Source organism: Peromyscus californicus, unplaced genomic scaffold (genome assembly GCF_007827085.1).
Source record: "Peromyscus californicus insignis strain IS unplaced genomic scaffold, ASM782708v3 Scaffold_6__1_contigs__length_162567912, whole genome shotgun sequence".
NCBI lineage: Eukaryota > Metazoa > Chordata > Mammalia > Rodentia > Cricetidae > Peromyscus > Peromyscus californicus.
This window is the reverse complement of record NW_026294584.1, coordinates 45475007-45490033: the sequence shown is the minus strand read 5'-3', so window position 1 is coordinate 45490033 and position 15027 is coordinate 45475007. Positions and strand designations below refer to the sequence as shown.

At 47.3% G+C, this 15027-nt stretch overlaps 1 protein-coding gene across 6 annotated transcripts in view; it reads left to right on the top strand.

Moving 5' to 3' along the window:
* The window catches only part of Plxna4 (plexin A4), a 465281-nt gene that overhangs the window by 67039 nt on the left and 383215 nt on the right, over positions 1-15027 (top strand). For all 6 annotated transcript variants that reach the window (XR_008214655.1, XR_008214654.1, XR_008214653.1 and 3 more), the window contains exon 2: positions 3595-4861. Coding sequence is in view for 2 of the 6 variants with exons in the window: in XM_052722108.1 (XP_052578068.1) it covers positions 3677-4861 (1185 nt within the window). In the remaining 4 variants the exon portion in view is untranslated. The remainder of the gene's footprint in view (positions 1-3594; positions 4862-15027) is intronic.

Here is a 15027-nt window from a genome sequence, read left to right as displayed (position 1 = left end):
AAATTGAAGTTCTCATGTGTGCATGGCAAGCACTTTGCCACCCGAGCTATCTCCCCAGCCTTCATATTCATCTTCATCCCACATGGCCCCTTTTGATTTCACCTCCATTGCCTCTGAAATTAGAGTTGTGAGCAGCATTAAACAGATTACCTAGTTCAGAAAACAAATTTCTAAAATCTTCTCTGCTTTTTGGATTTGGAAAGACAGTTAAAGAGGAACTGTCTTGACTCCTCATCACTTGTCCTAAGACTTTTTTTTTTAAACCAGTAGGTACCATCCCTTATAATCCTTATCCTTCTAACTGAGTTTCAACCTTATTAATGACAGCAAAGCACCTGCTGTGTGATGAACAGAAGGTTCACCTTTTATCAAGTACTCATCAATACTTTCAGAATTATCATGTGGTAGTACCCATTGACAAGTGTTGTCTCTCAGGTAGTACTCTGAGCTGAGGGATGTCTTTCTATACACTGTGAATGTATGTTGTTCCCATTGGTTAATAAATAAGCTGCTTTGGACTGTGTCAAGGCAGCTTAGAGGCAGGTGGGAAATCCAGGGAGAGAGACAGGAAAGAGAAAGGTGGAGGCTGGAGAGACACCAGCCCATCACCAAAGGAGTAAGATGCCCGCAGACCAGTAAAGCCACAGAACACATGGCAAAACATAGATTATAGAAATGGGTTAATTTAAGATATAAGAGCTAGCTAGCAAGAAGTCTGCCATAGGCCATGCAATTGGTAAATAATATTAAGCCTCTGAATGATTATTTTATGTGTGGCTGCAGGACCACAGGGCCAGGCAGGATTGGAGAAACCTTCCTACTATAGTCCTGTAGGTCACAGGAATTTTCATTTCTCTGGATTTGGTAGGTGATATCCTGGGACCTCTGTGTTTGGGACTTATGTGAATTAAATTCCAATGGCTCAATGTTCTGTGTTCTGGAATGAGGCATTTCTAAAAGGTGTATGGACTTTGCAGTGATATAGACCTGGATTCCCTCCCTAACTCTGCCTCTCATTGGTCACATATCCTTGAAGAACTCGCTACCTCATCTGCAGAATAGGTAAAGCCATCTTGCTTTAGGGGCATCCATGATGGTCCTATGAGCTAATTCAGGGGAAAGCATTTACCTTGCATGGGGCTTGGGATATATATAGTCAAGGCTGCACAAACATTGCTATTCTCTCTGCTTCTGGCCCCTCTTTCTCCAGTCAAATAGTTATTGAGCCTCCACTGGGTGCCTGGTCAGGGTGATATGGCTGCACTACTGATTAGGACAGAATCTGTTTGGCTCCTGGATCTCACCAGTCCTCAGCTCCAATCTCTCCTCCATCGAAGGGAGGGCTTCCCTTTGCTTTTTTTACGTTGTCCTCTTTTCCCAGCTCTGTGCATTTTAGTCTTGACTTCTCGGTGCTATCCTGACAGGCTCATCGCTTTCTCTCTTCTGCCATACCTTCCTCCTGATTCTTTCCTGAGCTGTGTTCCTCATCTACACTGAGGTTTCTGAAAGCCTTCTCCTTGTTCCCTCTCCTCAAATAAGAACTCCCAAAGCATGCTGTCCTATGTCACACAACTTTATCTCATGTAATAAGTAGGTTCTGATGGTTTTCACCTGGACTAACAGTAAGTTGACAGCCAGACCCGAGAGTCCTACATTATCTTGCCTGTTTTGCACATGCGCTGAGTACACTCTTGAACCACGTGGGTAGATAAAGGAAGGCCCTTTGTTTACAGGACTGCCCATTACGGTAGGGTTCCCATCTGTTAGTGGTTTCTTCCTCTCGTGTCTCCTTGAGGTGGTTTTTCTTAGGATTTTGGCTGACAATGTAAAGTCTTTACTATTTTTTTTCTCTTCTCTGGCTGTCCAGCTAGCCTGTCCTTTCTTCCTGCTGGGGTGACTTCTATTACTTTAACAATTTGCCTCATCCCATAACCTCATTTTTAGGAGCTTGGGGGAAATGAGAAATCCTACAGAGCTGAGATGCCCCTAAATAAGATATTGATGATTTCAGCCCTTATTTCATCCAAGCTGGGAGAAATGCGATGCTGTCCCCCTGGAAACACATGCAGAAAGTATATTGAGTAGAAATGAAGGCAACTGCTAGGATGGATGGCAATTTTGTGTCCTAGTGATTATTATTTATTTATTTATTTATTATTTGTTTGTCACTGGTTTTGCCACTGGTTTCTGAAAGTACTTTTTCTCTCCTTTCAAAGAAAAATTACAGGGGGCAGAGGAGTCCCCACCATAGGAGGCAGCCAAGATGTACTTCATTAAAATGATAGGAGAGCTCAGAGCTGGGTAGTATATCCGGGTGGAGTTGGTGGCCACTGCAACTTGAAGGGATGGAGGATGTGGGCTTTTAGTTTAACCTCCCTGTACCATCTGGTAGAGGAGGCAGGAAGGACAATGTGGGTCAGGGACAGCAGTTACAATGGGTGGTCTTAGCAATTCTGTTGTGGATAACCGGACATGGGGTCCAGCCCTTGCTGTAGGATCAAATGAGATGGTTAAGGACCGACTACTTCAGCCACCTTATCCATTTTTGGTGGTACAAGCCACAAAAGTCCCCTAAGCTCACATTCCTTAGCTGTAAAATGTGGTGTAAAATGACCACAGGCTTCTGTTGGCAGCAGTTAAGGTTCTGGCAGGAAACAAGATGTGCAAATTTGGTCTTTTCAGCAAAAATTAATGGGAGTATTCATGAAAGACTGGTTTCTTCAGTGGGTAGTGCTGGTTTTTCTTTTCCATTCTTTTTCCTTTTTTCTCTTCCTTTCTTCCTTTCTTTTTTTCTTCCTTTCTTTCTCTCTTTCTTTTTTTTGTCTTTTTGAAACAGGGTTTCTCTGAGTAATCCTGGCTATCTTGGAACTAGCTCTGTAGACCAAGCTGGCCTTGAACTCACAGAGAAAGGCTTGTTTCTGTCTTCGGAGTGTTGGCATTAAAGGTGTGCACCATCACCACCCGGCTTAGTGCTGCATCTTTGAGTTAGTAGCAATGAGATCACTGTTACTCTCTCTTAGGTCTAATAAAGTAGGCAGGAGATGGTCCACAAAACATGGAGATAGAGAGACAGAGGAAGGAAGGTCCCCAGACAGATGGCTTCTCCTCTAGCTTTCTGTTGATGCTATTCACTAGGATGATAACTTGGGACCCTCCAATGTAGGGTCCATGTGTGTCAACTCTGTTTCCACGGATAAGTGCAGACCTTAGACCTAGGAGGGCAGTTGGAAGATATTCATTATGGAAGGGTTACTAAGATGAAATGAAACAGTATCCAGAGGTACTGGCTAGGGATTGGTGCAAAACTGGACACTCAGTAGGCCATGTTGTTTCTTATTAGCATCACTACTATCCTCATCATCCTCATCACCATTATCACCATCATCATTATTGATAACAAGTACTAAGACTGCCACCACTGAGATAAACATCTCATGGACCTACACGGGGGGGTTGCGGGGGGGGGGGGGAGGACTGGCCTCTGGCTTTCCCAGAACATGTTGGTTCCATGTATGTCCTAAATTCAGAAAGATCTGTAGGCACCACAGAGTCCTGCCATGGTTCACTCACATTTCAATCTTTTTTCTTTCCTAGGGGAGACTGCCCTGCTGAGTCCTGGCCCTCCGGAGGGACGGCTGTGCTGGTTGCTGCTGTGTTGAGAGGACCTCTCTCGGAGATGAAAGCCATGCCCTGGAACTGGACCTGCCTGTTGTCCCACCTCCTGGTGGTAGGGATGGGCTCCTCCACTCTGCTTTCACGGCAGCCACCACAGCTGTCTCAAAAGCGTTCTTTGGTCACATTCCGAGGGGAACCCACCGAGGGCTTCAATCACCTTGTGGTGGACGAGAGGACAGGACACATTTACTTGGGGGCTGTCAATAGGATCTACAAACTCTCTAGTGACCTCAAGGTCTTGGTGACTCATCAGACAGGGCCAGACGAGGATAACCCCAAGTGTTACCCACCTCGTATTGTTCAGACCTGCAATGAGCCCTTGGCCAGCACCAATAATGTCAACAAGATGCTGCTTATAGACTACAAAGAAAACAGGCTGATTGCATGTGGGAGCTTGTACCAGGGTATCTGCAAGCTCCTCAGGCTAGAGGACCTCTTCAAGTTGGGGGAGCCTTTCCACAAGAAGGAACATTACCTCTCAGGGGTTAATGAGAGTGGCTCAGTCTTTGGGGTGATCGTCTCCTATAGCAATTTGGATGATAAACTCTTTATTGCCACTGCAGTGGATGGCAAGCCTGAATATTTTCCTACCATCTCTAGCCGGAAGCTGACTAAGAACTCTGAGGCAGATGGCATGTTTGCATATGTTTTCCATGATGAATTTGTGGCCTCTATGATCAAGATCCCTTCAGACACCTTCACTGTTATCCCTGACTTTGACATCTACTACGTTTATGGCTTCAGCAGTGGCAACTTTGTCTACTTTTTGACCCTTCAGCCAGAGATGGTGTCTCCCCCAGGCTCCACAACGAAGGAACAGGTGTACACGTCAAAGCTTGTGAGGCTTTGCAAAGAGGACACAGCCTTCAATTCCTACGTGGAGGTGCCCATTGGCTGTGAGCGCAATGGGGTGGAATATCGCTTGCTACAGGCTGCCTACCTGTCTAAAGCTGGTGCTGTGCTGGGCCGGACCCTGGGAGTCCGTCCAGATGCTGACCTCCTCTTCACTGTCTTCTCCAAGGGCCAGAAGCGGAAGATGAAATCTCTGGATGAGTCTGCCCTGTGCATCTTCATCTTGAAACAGATCAATGACCGCATTAAGGAGCGCCTGCAGTCCTGTTACCGAGGCGAGGGCACACTGGACCTGGCCTGGCTCAAGGTGAAGGACATCCCTTGCAGCAGTGCGGTGAGTCAGAGGGGATCCTGTGGGCCTGGACAGTTGGGTGTGGGCGATCAGGACCCCAGCTTTGTAGCCTCCATGGAGTGTTGATAGGTCTTCCTCTTGGGTATCATTGATTTGGCCTATCACCAGCCCAACATCCTTAGTATGAAAGATTCCATTAGAGCTACAATGTAGGTTTCCTATTGGTGTCTTGTTCTGTTCTCTTTCTCCTTGCTTATGATGAGAAATGGGGCTGGGAATAGGTGGAAACATGTAAAGTTGATGTTCTTTGCATTTGGGCATGGTAGAACAGCTTAGAGAAAATGATGGAAGACTCAGGAAAGGCAAGTGTTAACATGAGAAGTAATTTTTGCACTTGAGGTGGACATGGGGTTTCAGAGAATTGTAGTTTTATTTTAGCCCCTTGCATATCTTTATAAATGGCAAATAAGAGTAAAGGAAGATAGGAAGAGATCAAGCATATTTATAAAGCATCCTCTGTGTTCATAGTACCATGGAAAAGGTGTCTATCTTATAGTTAGGTTTCTATTGCTATGATCAAGACCAAAACTAAAAGCAACTTGGGGAGGAAAGGGTTTATTTTGCTTACAGATTATAGACTTTTAGGAAGGGAATTCAAAGCAGGAATCCTGGAACCATTCACTTTGGGTAGTAGCTGATCTAGTCAAAAGGATCTATGGGACTGTTAAGAATTTAGGGGATTTTGAACTATTCCTAAATGTAGGCAGTCAGTGATGAACCATATTTGTGCTGTGCTGTGCGTGTGTGTGTGCGCACGTGCGTGCATGCGTGTGTGTGTGTGTGTGTGTGTGTGTGTGTGTGTGTGTGTGTGTGTGTGTGTGTTACACATTTAAACATAGGTCTGTCGGGGAAGCAGTAGAAGATAAGTATAGAGAAGACCATTAGAGAATCCTCATACTTCTATAGTGGAATGCCAAGACTGAGCCATCAATCATGAGCAGCAATTGATGTCACTTAGTTTTGGAGGTTGCCAAAGTCTGCAATCAAGTGTGCCTGCATTTGTTGAGGACCTACTTGCTGTATCATAACATGGCAAGAGGATGAGGGGAAGGCAAGAGAAAGAGAGTGAGAGGTGATTGATCTTATCCTTAATCCACTCCTGCAATAAAATAATTAATTCAAGCCAGGAGTGGTGGCGCAAGCCTTTAACCCCAGCACCCAGGAAACAGAAGCAGGTGAATCTCTGAGTTCGAGGCTAGCTTGATCTACAGAGCAAGTTCCAGGACAGCCAGGGCTATGAAGAGAAACCCTGTCTTGAAAAACAAAACAAAAATATTAATCCACTCACTCCCAATTACTCTTCCACCTTGTTATTTAAGACAGAACCTTCCAATCAAACCCTAGCTAATTTTGCTAGCCAACTCACTCAGGGAATTCTCCTGTCTCAGCCTTTCAAGGCTGGAGTTATAGGTGGGTGACCACGCCCACTCAGTGTTTACATGGGCTCCTGTGGATCTAAACTCAGGATTCAGACAGGTATAACAAGTGCTTTGGCCACCAAGCTCCTTCCCAGCCCCATCATCCCGGAACTTCTTACTACAATAAAATGCAAACAAATTTAAATCTGCATTTGGGAGGGGGTGAACGTCAACCCACAGCACCTTGGTGAAATCTTCATTTTACATTTGAGTACCCCGACACACTTGAAATACGGGCAACAAATGTCTCCACCAATGCATTTACATACCCATGTGCATACATTGCTCATGCTAGAAGATGACATGGTAGTGATGCCTATTTACTAAATAGATAATTCTTTTGAGATCAGAGGGCTTAGCAACCTCTGACAGTTTTCTGTAGAAAACTTGCTCAAAATTGTTTGGGGCTTTGCTTTTGGGAGCAAGAGCATCTGTAGGGATATACCTGATGGCATGAACAGGTATCTATCCTGCTCTTGCTCCTGCTATAATACAAAAGCCAAGTTCACCATGGAGGCCTGCAGAGCAGTAGGCCCTAACACTGCATGGTATCCTTGGAGAGAACAGAGGGAGGACAGCTTTGAGAGGCAGACCAATGCCAGGACTGAGAGTAATGGAGCCAGATAACAAGCTTTTGATTTTCTTTTTTTTTTTTTTCGTTTGGCTTTAATTAGCCCTTTCAAGTTAGAGGCAAGTTCAGGACTTGAGAATAGAGAGGAGGAGGCCAGAAACTGCACAGGGCTAGGGCTGTCTCCCAGTCAGTCTAAAAAAGGCCGGGGCAGCTTTTCATGCACAGTATCAGTTTCCTTTGATTTGGTTGATAGCCAAGTTACTTTGCTCAGGCTCTCTTGTTACAATTCATCTGGACTCAGCTCAGACCACACATGTCCCATACAGCACAATGTCAGCATCAGCCAGGCCAGACTGCCACACTGCCCCCAGTGTCAGCTGTGTTGGCATCCTGCTTTCCCTTGACCTGTCCCCTCTGCTACTGTTTCTTCCCGTTTAGAGGCAGAGAAGGGGCAAGATGAACTCTGGGATTCTCTTTTGCCTCTGAATCTGTAACATGGGAATCAAATCTCAGATGATGTCTTAGTTAGGGTTTCTAGTACTATGGATAAATACCATTGGAGAGAAAATGGTTTGTTTAAACTTATAGTTCCATGTCACAGCCCATCACCGAGGGAAGCTGATGCAGAGGCCATGGGGGAGTGTTGATTACTTGTTGGGGGTCATCTTATCTGGACACCCCTTGGGGGAGGGGGTGAGAAGCTGCAGCGTCGTTGACACAGACACTGGGAGTCAGGTGAGAAGCAAGCAGTGGACTCATTCATTGCGGAAATGGGGCGAACCTATATACCTCATCCCAATTTCCCATTGGCAGCCAGAGACTCTCTTAGCTGTGTTCCCTCTTGCTCATTGGCCCCCAGCATTCTGATGGTTGTGCATCACCAATCACCAGGTGCAGCGGCAGACTCCAGGTTGGCTCAGTGAGAAGTAGCTAGGATGCGTGCCTATGCACATTATTCAGAACAGTGCAGCTGTGGTTTTATCAGGCTAGCTGGCTGCGCTCCTCCTATAACTACTGGCTTGCTCAGATGGCTTTCTTATAGCACCCAGGACCACCAGTCTAGAAGTGACACTACCCACAGTGGGCTAGGCTCTCCCATATCAATCAGCAACCAAGAAAGTGTACCACAGACTTGTCCACAGACAAATCTTATAGAGACATTTTCTCAGCTGAGAATTCTTCTTCCCAATCATTCTAGATTGTGTCAAATGGACATAAAACTAGCCATCACAGCTGAATTTGCCCCATGGGTTCTATTTCCAGTAGGAAATAGCAGAAGGAGGCTAAAACTTAAGAAGTTCCTTTAAATTTTCCTTTGTTTTGGAGGGTGGGGATCCTGGGTTTTTTTTATTGTGATTATAACTTGGGGAGTTTCAAAGGGGATATGACCAGAGATTTGTTTTGATTACACCCTTCATTCTAATCCTGTAAATTAGAATGCTTTTCCAAAGGTACTTGTTAGGTCCATTTCCTGCGACCCGTATTCCTCCCCTTGAACTCAGAGCCGAAAGTAGCCTGACCCTGAGTCACTTGCCTACCTCATGAGATCCTAGCATTCCCTCTGGCTGTGTATAGTGACAGGTGTGTGGAGGAGGCAAAAGATGTTTTGTGACTCAGGTTACTATGCTGTGGGGCTTTCAGAGAACTGCTTGGTAGGAAAAGTACTGAATCATGAGTCCAGAACCTTCTGAGTGCAACTCTCAGAGAGCTCAGTGGTGCTTCTGCTCTCCCGAGCCAGGAAGGCTGGCTGCATTCCCATCAGAGAGATGGCTGAGGAACCACTAGGAGTGATCTAGTGAGTGGACTATGAACATAGAAGCACTGGCAAGCATGAATCCCTGAGCTGTGTTGGATATCGATACTGTAGGAGCTAGTGAGGCATCTCTAGGTATTTGTAGGATGGAAGCAGCCCCCAGCTTTGCTCTTGAGCCATTCTTTTCCTGGGTCCTGATCTTCTCCAACCCAAATGGAGAAGACATCTAGTAACAAATGCACTAGAGTCTGCACGTTACTGAGAGACTGTCATGCAGGCACAGGCATAAGAGACCTGGAAAGACCTGTCAGATGTCTCAGATTGTGTTGGGACTCAAGGGCCTAAAGACTAGCCTGAGGCCAGTTTGCTACTAAGGCATCTAGGAGGACTAACCAATTTGGTTTAATTTCTATTTTTGTAGCTTCACAGCCTCTATCCCTGGCCCTGGCTCCTTTTGTAGCCTGCTTCAAAGGTTCCCTGCATCTCTCAGTCACATATAACTCTAGGGCTATGGGGACCATAGCCCACCATTTTTTTCTTATGCTAGGACTCTGTGAAGGCCAGCCTTTCCCACAGAGACCTGACAGTTCTAACATGGAGTAGGCAGCCTGCTCTGGGGAGTTCACTGCTGTGAGCCAAGGATCTATGTCTTCCATGAGTCTAGGGGTTGTCCTAGATTTGTCTACCTACATTCCTCTCCCTCTTCAGCTTGCTGGGGTTCCCCACATAGCCCTAGCCTCTGCCTCGTGAGTAAGCTGATGAGTGGAGAAACATCTTAAGTCCTGGGAATGTTCTAGGCAGCGGGCTGGCCAAAATCAAGGAAAGACCTCAGTCTCCAGGAATGTGGAAGGGAAGTGGATCACTATAGCCTGTAGATGGGACAAAGGTTGTGGTCCAGGGAGTGTCTATCACTCCCTTTCCTAAAGTCTGACTTTGAAACCATCTAAAGAGTGAATATGGGCACCAGGCAGCAGCAGCCTAGGGCTGATGATGGGAGGCTGACACAGAATGGATGCAAATCACTTCCGCTTCTCTGTGAGCTGTGACCTCAGAGTGACCTTTCAATAGGAAGGTCCATGGGGGCAGGAACTCTTATTTAGAATCACTGTCTATCACCTGTGAGGCCCTCACAACTGGAAGTAGGGAGTGATGGCCACCACACATTTGCATAGCTCTGTCCTGCCAGTGTGCAAGGTGCCTCACTCCCCCTTTTAATTATTCCCAGAGTCCTAGAGGGCAACAGAAGAGGCAGTCATCCTTTCTAGCTCCATGGGCAGGGCAAATAGCACCTCAAGTCTGATGCATCCCTGGAGTGCTCAACCTTGTACTGATCCACTGCAGTATAAGGTAGGTGAATTTGACCCAGAGACGGAGTAGTCCCATGAGGAATGTTCTCCAGTAGGAAAGTCAAGGGCTTACCTCATTGTCATGTAATTAGCAGTCTAGGACATACTGTGTGTCTAAATTCCCAGCCCACTACTTCTCCCACGGCGTGTCTCAGTGCAGGGCCAGTAGTGCTTGTCTTGGCAGGCAGGTTCCTGTGCAAGGACCATCCGGGTAGAACAGGGCATGTGTGATCCTGGGCTCTGAGTGTCAAGAACAAGTGGAGTTCTCCAGTTAATGCAGCTTAGGAAACCTCCCAAGATTCCCAAAGCCCATCTGGAAGAACCACCGCTGGGCCAAGCTCCCATACGACTCGAAGCTGTACCCACTGGTCTTGCCAGTCCCATGGGGGTCCCTGAGGTACAAGGACCAACTTCATCTTCACTTCCTGTCCAACAGCATATGTCATTGATATGAAAGAGAATCCTATCCCTATATGCTATGTGATTCATCTGCTTCCCAGACACAGCAGGTAGTCCTAGGGAGAAGACAGGGTCAACCCCTTGGACTCAAGCTAGCCTTGTGTGTCCCAGCCTAGATGGTCACTCAGGTTTGCCTGGCGCCTGAGATCCTGAACTCCATAAAAATGAGCATCCGGAGTGGCCAGGCAACTGTCCCAGGCTAGTCTCAGCTGGTCTGCTTGGCTGTTTTCCTTTCCCTGTGAGCAGGAAGCTGGGCTCTGACTACATGGGCTTGTTTCCTGTTATGGTGAGAGGCAAGGGTTTCTCTCTTTGCTTGGCACTCAGTCTCCCTTGGTCCAGGAACTCCTCCTCTTCCCTACTCAAGTTCATGGAATAACACATTCGTGTCCCAATAGGTACACACATTGCAACTCTTCCCCAACCCCACCTGAACCCTCACTCCTTGCAAGCCCTTCGAGTACCACAATTTCCATGTTTAAGATCTGGATGCCTGCTATATTACAACCCCAAGACAGAGGTTTCCCCTGTCTTCCCTCAATGTAGCTCCTGTGCCAGGCATCCAGGTATAAAGCCGCTCACATATCTTACCCATCTTGGTCAGGGAGGTTTGCAGTAGAAGTCCGATCTGGATCAAATGTCATAATCTTTTGGGGTCATGTGATAATGGCTGAGACTTAGGGGATGAGCTAGATCTGGTGGGAGGAAGTCTGAGGTTGGCCCTAGGCTGAATGTGTTCTCCCAGGATGCCACTCGGGAGACCAGCAAGTCAGTGGGGTGTAGGGTGACTGCAGAACCCAAGAATCACACAAACCAAGTTTTAATACAGGCAGAGTCATAAGACTCAGCATATAAGTTCTCAAGTTGTGGATTGAGGACATGGAGCCTCACCATGCTGAGACATCACTTCCCAGGTTCAGCACAATGTCATGAGCACTACTACATATGCCCACATGTGCACACTCCTTCCCTGTGTCTGCCTCCCCTCTTGTTGATGTCTCTGTTGCTCTGTGCTTCTCCATGTCTTGCTCTAAACCTCACTCCCTGTGCCTCATCACCTTCCGGCCTCTCTCTGTGGCTTGTTCCCCCTCCTGCCCACACGCTACTCTCAGCAGTGAACACAGTGATAGTCCTCCCTCATGAGTATACACACATTCATGTGTATATGCGCACACCAGCCTCATTCAGTACGGCATAGCACAGCCTGAATGGGAGGCTGGACGTCTTGTCAATCAACACATGAGTAAGTCCCACTGATCACTCCAGATGTGGAGTTCCCTCTAGTTCCTTTCATCGACACAGGGTGGTGTCTTGGCAAGGATGACGGCCAGGGAGTCTGGACCTTTGGGTCTCAGCCAGCACCAGCTCAGCTTATGAGCTATCATAGGACCAGTAAACAGTTTCCCCTATGCTCTAATTTTATGCTAAAGAAGGAGCTGGTGAGACAATACCTATTTAATAAAGAGCAAAAAAGAAGCGCACAGACATTATTAGGAAGTAGCGATAGGCCCAGAACCCCTTGACGAATATAAATGACCTCACCCCCACCCTGCACTCGCTCCCACCTCTGGTTTTACTGTCCATATGATTTATTGCTGAATCTTCATCATCAGTAACTTCTTTGGAGAGATTTGGGCTCTACCTGAGTTACATTCAGGTTCTCAGTCCCTAGGATGTGCTTGTTGGCCGGCCTGCCTTTCTTTCTCCGAGTATGCAGGATGAACGCTCAGAGGATGCACTCGAAGGAGACACCTTTTGAGGCACAGTCTTGCTGCTCTTGCGTTTCAGTGTCCTTTAATTTTTGCAAGGCCAAAGGGAAAGAGTCCATAGTCACACATTGGCAACTGCTTTTATTTCATTAACCAAGTTAAAGAAGAAAGGAGCAGCCAAGGGTGCTTTCCTCGTTCTGTCTGTCCACTGAGATCCTTCTTTCCAGTGAGTCTGCCCTCATATTCTGTCTACATACACATACTCAGATCTGCGAGAGAGCAAAGAAAGCCAGTATCACCCTCCACGTCATTACTGTGTCTCTGTCAGCGTTCCAAAATATAATGGGATCTGTTCTGCTGATTTATCCTGCATGCAGGCGACATTACCCAGACGCACGGGCCCAAGGAGCAAGAGAGGAAGATACACGGCAACATGAGTGGGGCTAATAAAATTTATTCCCACTAACAAGGGAATGACCTACCCCATAATTCAGCCTGGCGAGCAGGGCCACTGCTTCCCTGTACCCGCCAGGAAACACACAAACTTAATAATCGTGGCATTCCTCACTTCAATTATAGTTCGAGTGGTGGCTGTGGCTGCCTGCCTTAAACTCTGCGAGGAGAACAAGAGCTGGGGATTGATGGGCGGGCTGTGTGGGATTTATCTGCCCCTGACAGGCAGCGGCTAGGGGCGTGTAAAGCTAAGGTCTAGGAGGGGAGGGAAGCTTCCCAAGTGGTATTGCTCACAAGGCTGAGAAATTTCTCTGGGAGTCCCCAGGGGTCCAGTTGGGGGCCACTGGGTTTGCCCCCAGCCTGGTGGCCACCTGCAGAGTTCTGGTTCTCTTGCCAAGCTGGCCCATAGCTGTGGCCTGTGCAGACCTCCATTGTGCCATGTCCTGGCTGTTTGTCAGAGGGAGGAACCTGGGGCCCTCGGCAGCTGGGCTAATGAGGAGAAGGTCATGGGTCCAGCCCCCAGGATCCTGCTTGAGCTCTCTGATGGCTTTTGCTCAGCAACCCCTCGGAGGGTACGTGGCAAACACTCGCTGTTGGTTGTGGCCTGGCTTGCGGAAAGCATGTTGGGATTAATGCCCCTCTCCTGGGAATACAGCAGAAATGAGTGGCCTCGGTTCCCTGTTAGAGAGCTAGCTCCTTATCGTGACTCGTGAAAGACTCCTTAGATATCTGGTGACATTGGGCCACAGTTGATCCCCAAACACATAGAGATTTCAAAATGAGTATAGAAAGGAACACTGCTTTTGTTTATGACTTCTATTGCTTCATAGGTATGGAAGTACAATAATTAAGCTTTGGAAGCTGCCCCAACTCCCCACAGAGCTCCTGGGACACAATGGGCCTTCTTCTGTCCTGATATTTAGTCCCCCTCCCCTCCTCTATGAGATGCCTGGAAGCAGGACTCTTGGTTCTTGGGAACCTTGGCTACAATGTGTTGGGTTGTTTTTCCAGCCCTGAGACACTTTCTACTGAGTCCCTTCAATAACATATTTGTCTAACTAGGTTATTGTCGCTGTGGCTGGCTAGCCCTCCCTCCTCTCCTCTGTACACATTCATTTTCCCTACAATCCCATTGAAAAGGACACAATAAAGAATCACTGTGAGATGATGCCTTAGTCACTAAGTGGATGGCCTCGGCCCCCCATTCCTGTTTCTGCTCTCTGTGTTCACAGCCTGGGTTCAGGGGCAAGTTTCACCTGCAACAATCCTTCTCTGGTTTCCTTCTGAGAGTTCAATGCAGGAGGAGCCTCAATACAGTTTACAGAGAAGGTTAGGGATTATGAAGGAGAAAGGAAAGGTTATGCAGATCAGTAAAGCCATCAAAGGGATGGAGGGATGTGTGTGTGTGTGTGTGTGTGTGTGTGTGTGTGTGTGTGTGTGTGTGTGTGTGTTAACTCTTTGTTATAGAAATGATCACTTCTCAACAAGGCGAAACCAAAGCCCACTGTCGTCTCCTGGAGTTCTTTCCAGGCTCCTGAGAGCCCTCTCTGTTTACCCCTGAGGAGACAGAGCAGAGCATGCACAGCCTCCTCTCTAGGGGCCCATGCACTCTGTGCTGCAGGCCCTGGTGCATTTATGAGCACCTGAGGGGTCAGCAGCCATATTTGAGATATGGTTCCTAATAAGTGGGTGATCATTATCAGCCTGTACTGCCGAGCTTCACAATCGGAGTCTGTATTTAGACATGAGCTATTACAGCTTATCTGATCAATACCTGCTTTAAAAAGAAATCCCACATGCGCAATTCACTGATGCTGGGTTTCTAGCAGAGGCTGGCTATGGGCAGCTCCTGGTGTGTGTGTGTGTGTGTGTGTGTGTGTGTGTGTGTGTGTGTGTGTGTGTGTGTGTGTGTGTGTGTAGGTGTAATTAATGCGGAGAGATCTACGGCTTGTGAGGATGAGGAATTCCAAAGGTCCTCTGTCCTCAGGAGCATCGGCTCACAGACGTCTCTCCTTTTCCTCCTGTCTTGTATTTCTTTACAAAGCTTCCACTTCCTTTGGAACACATGGACACAAGAAAGGAAGACTCGGACTTTGATGACTGGCCAGGGACCTACTCAGGAGGGGAGGTTTGCTTGTGTCCAGGCTCTGGAGGTGGCAGAGGTCCCCTTCTTAAGCTGCAGCCTCTGCTGTCCCTGAGGCTGGAAGATTCCCACTCTAAGGCGCCTGCCTAGCAATGTGCTGGACATCTGCTTTAGTTCTTATTGTTGTTCATTTTCTCCTAGACTGGGAATTGGACTTCTGTTTTCCCTGTAACTTAATAAGTTACTAGAGCAGCCATATCCAAGTCTTGATTTTGTTTCCTGTAAAATGGGTTGGTCTGGCCTGGTGATCTTATTCTCTTTGCTGGATAGTACAAAAGAATGGTGGTATACTGTATTCT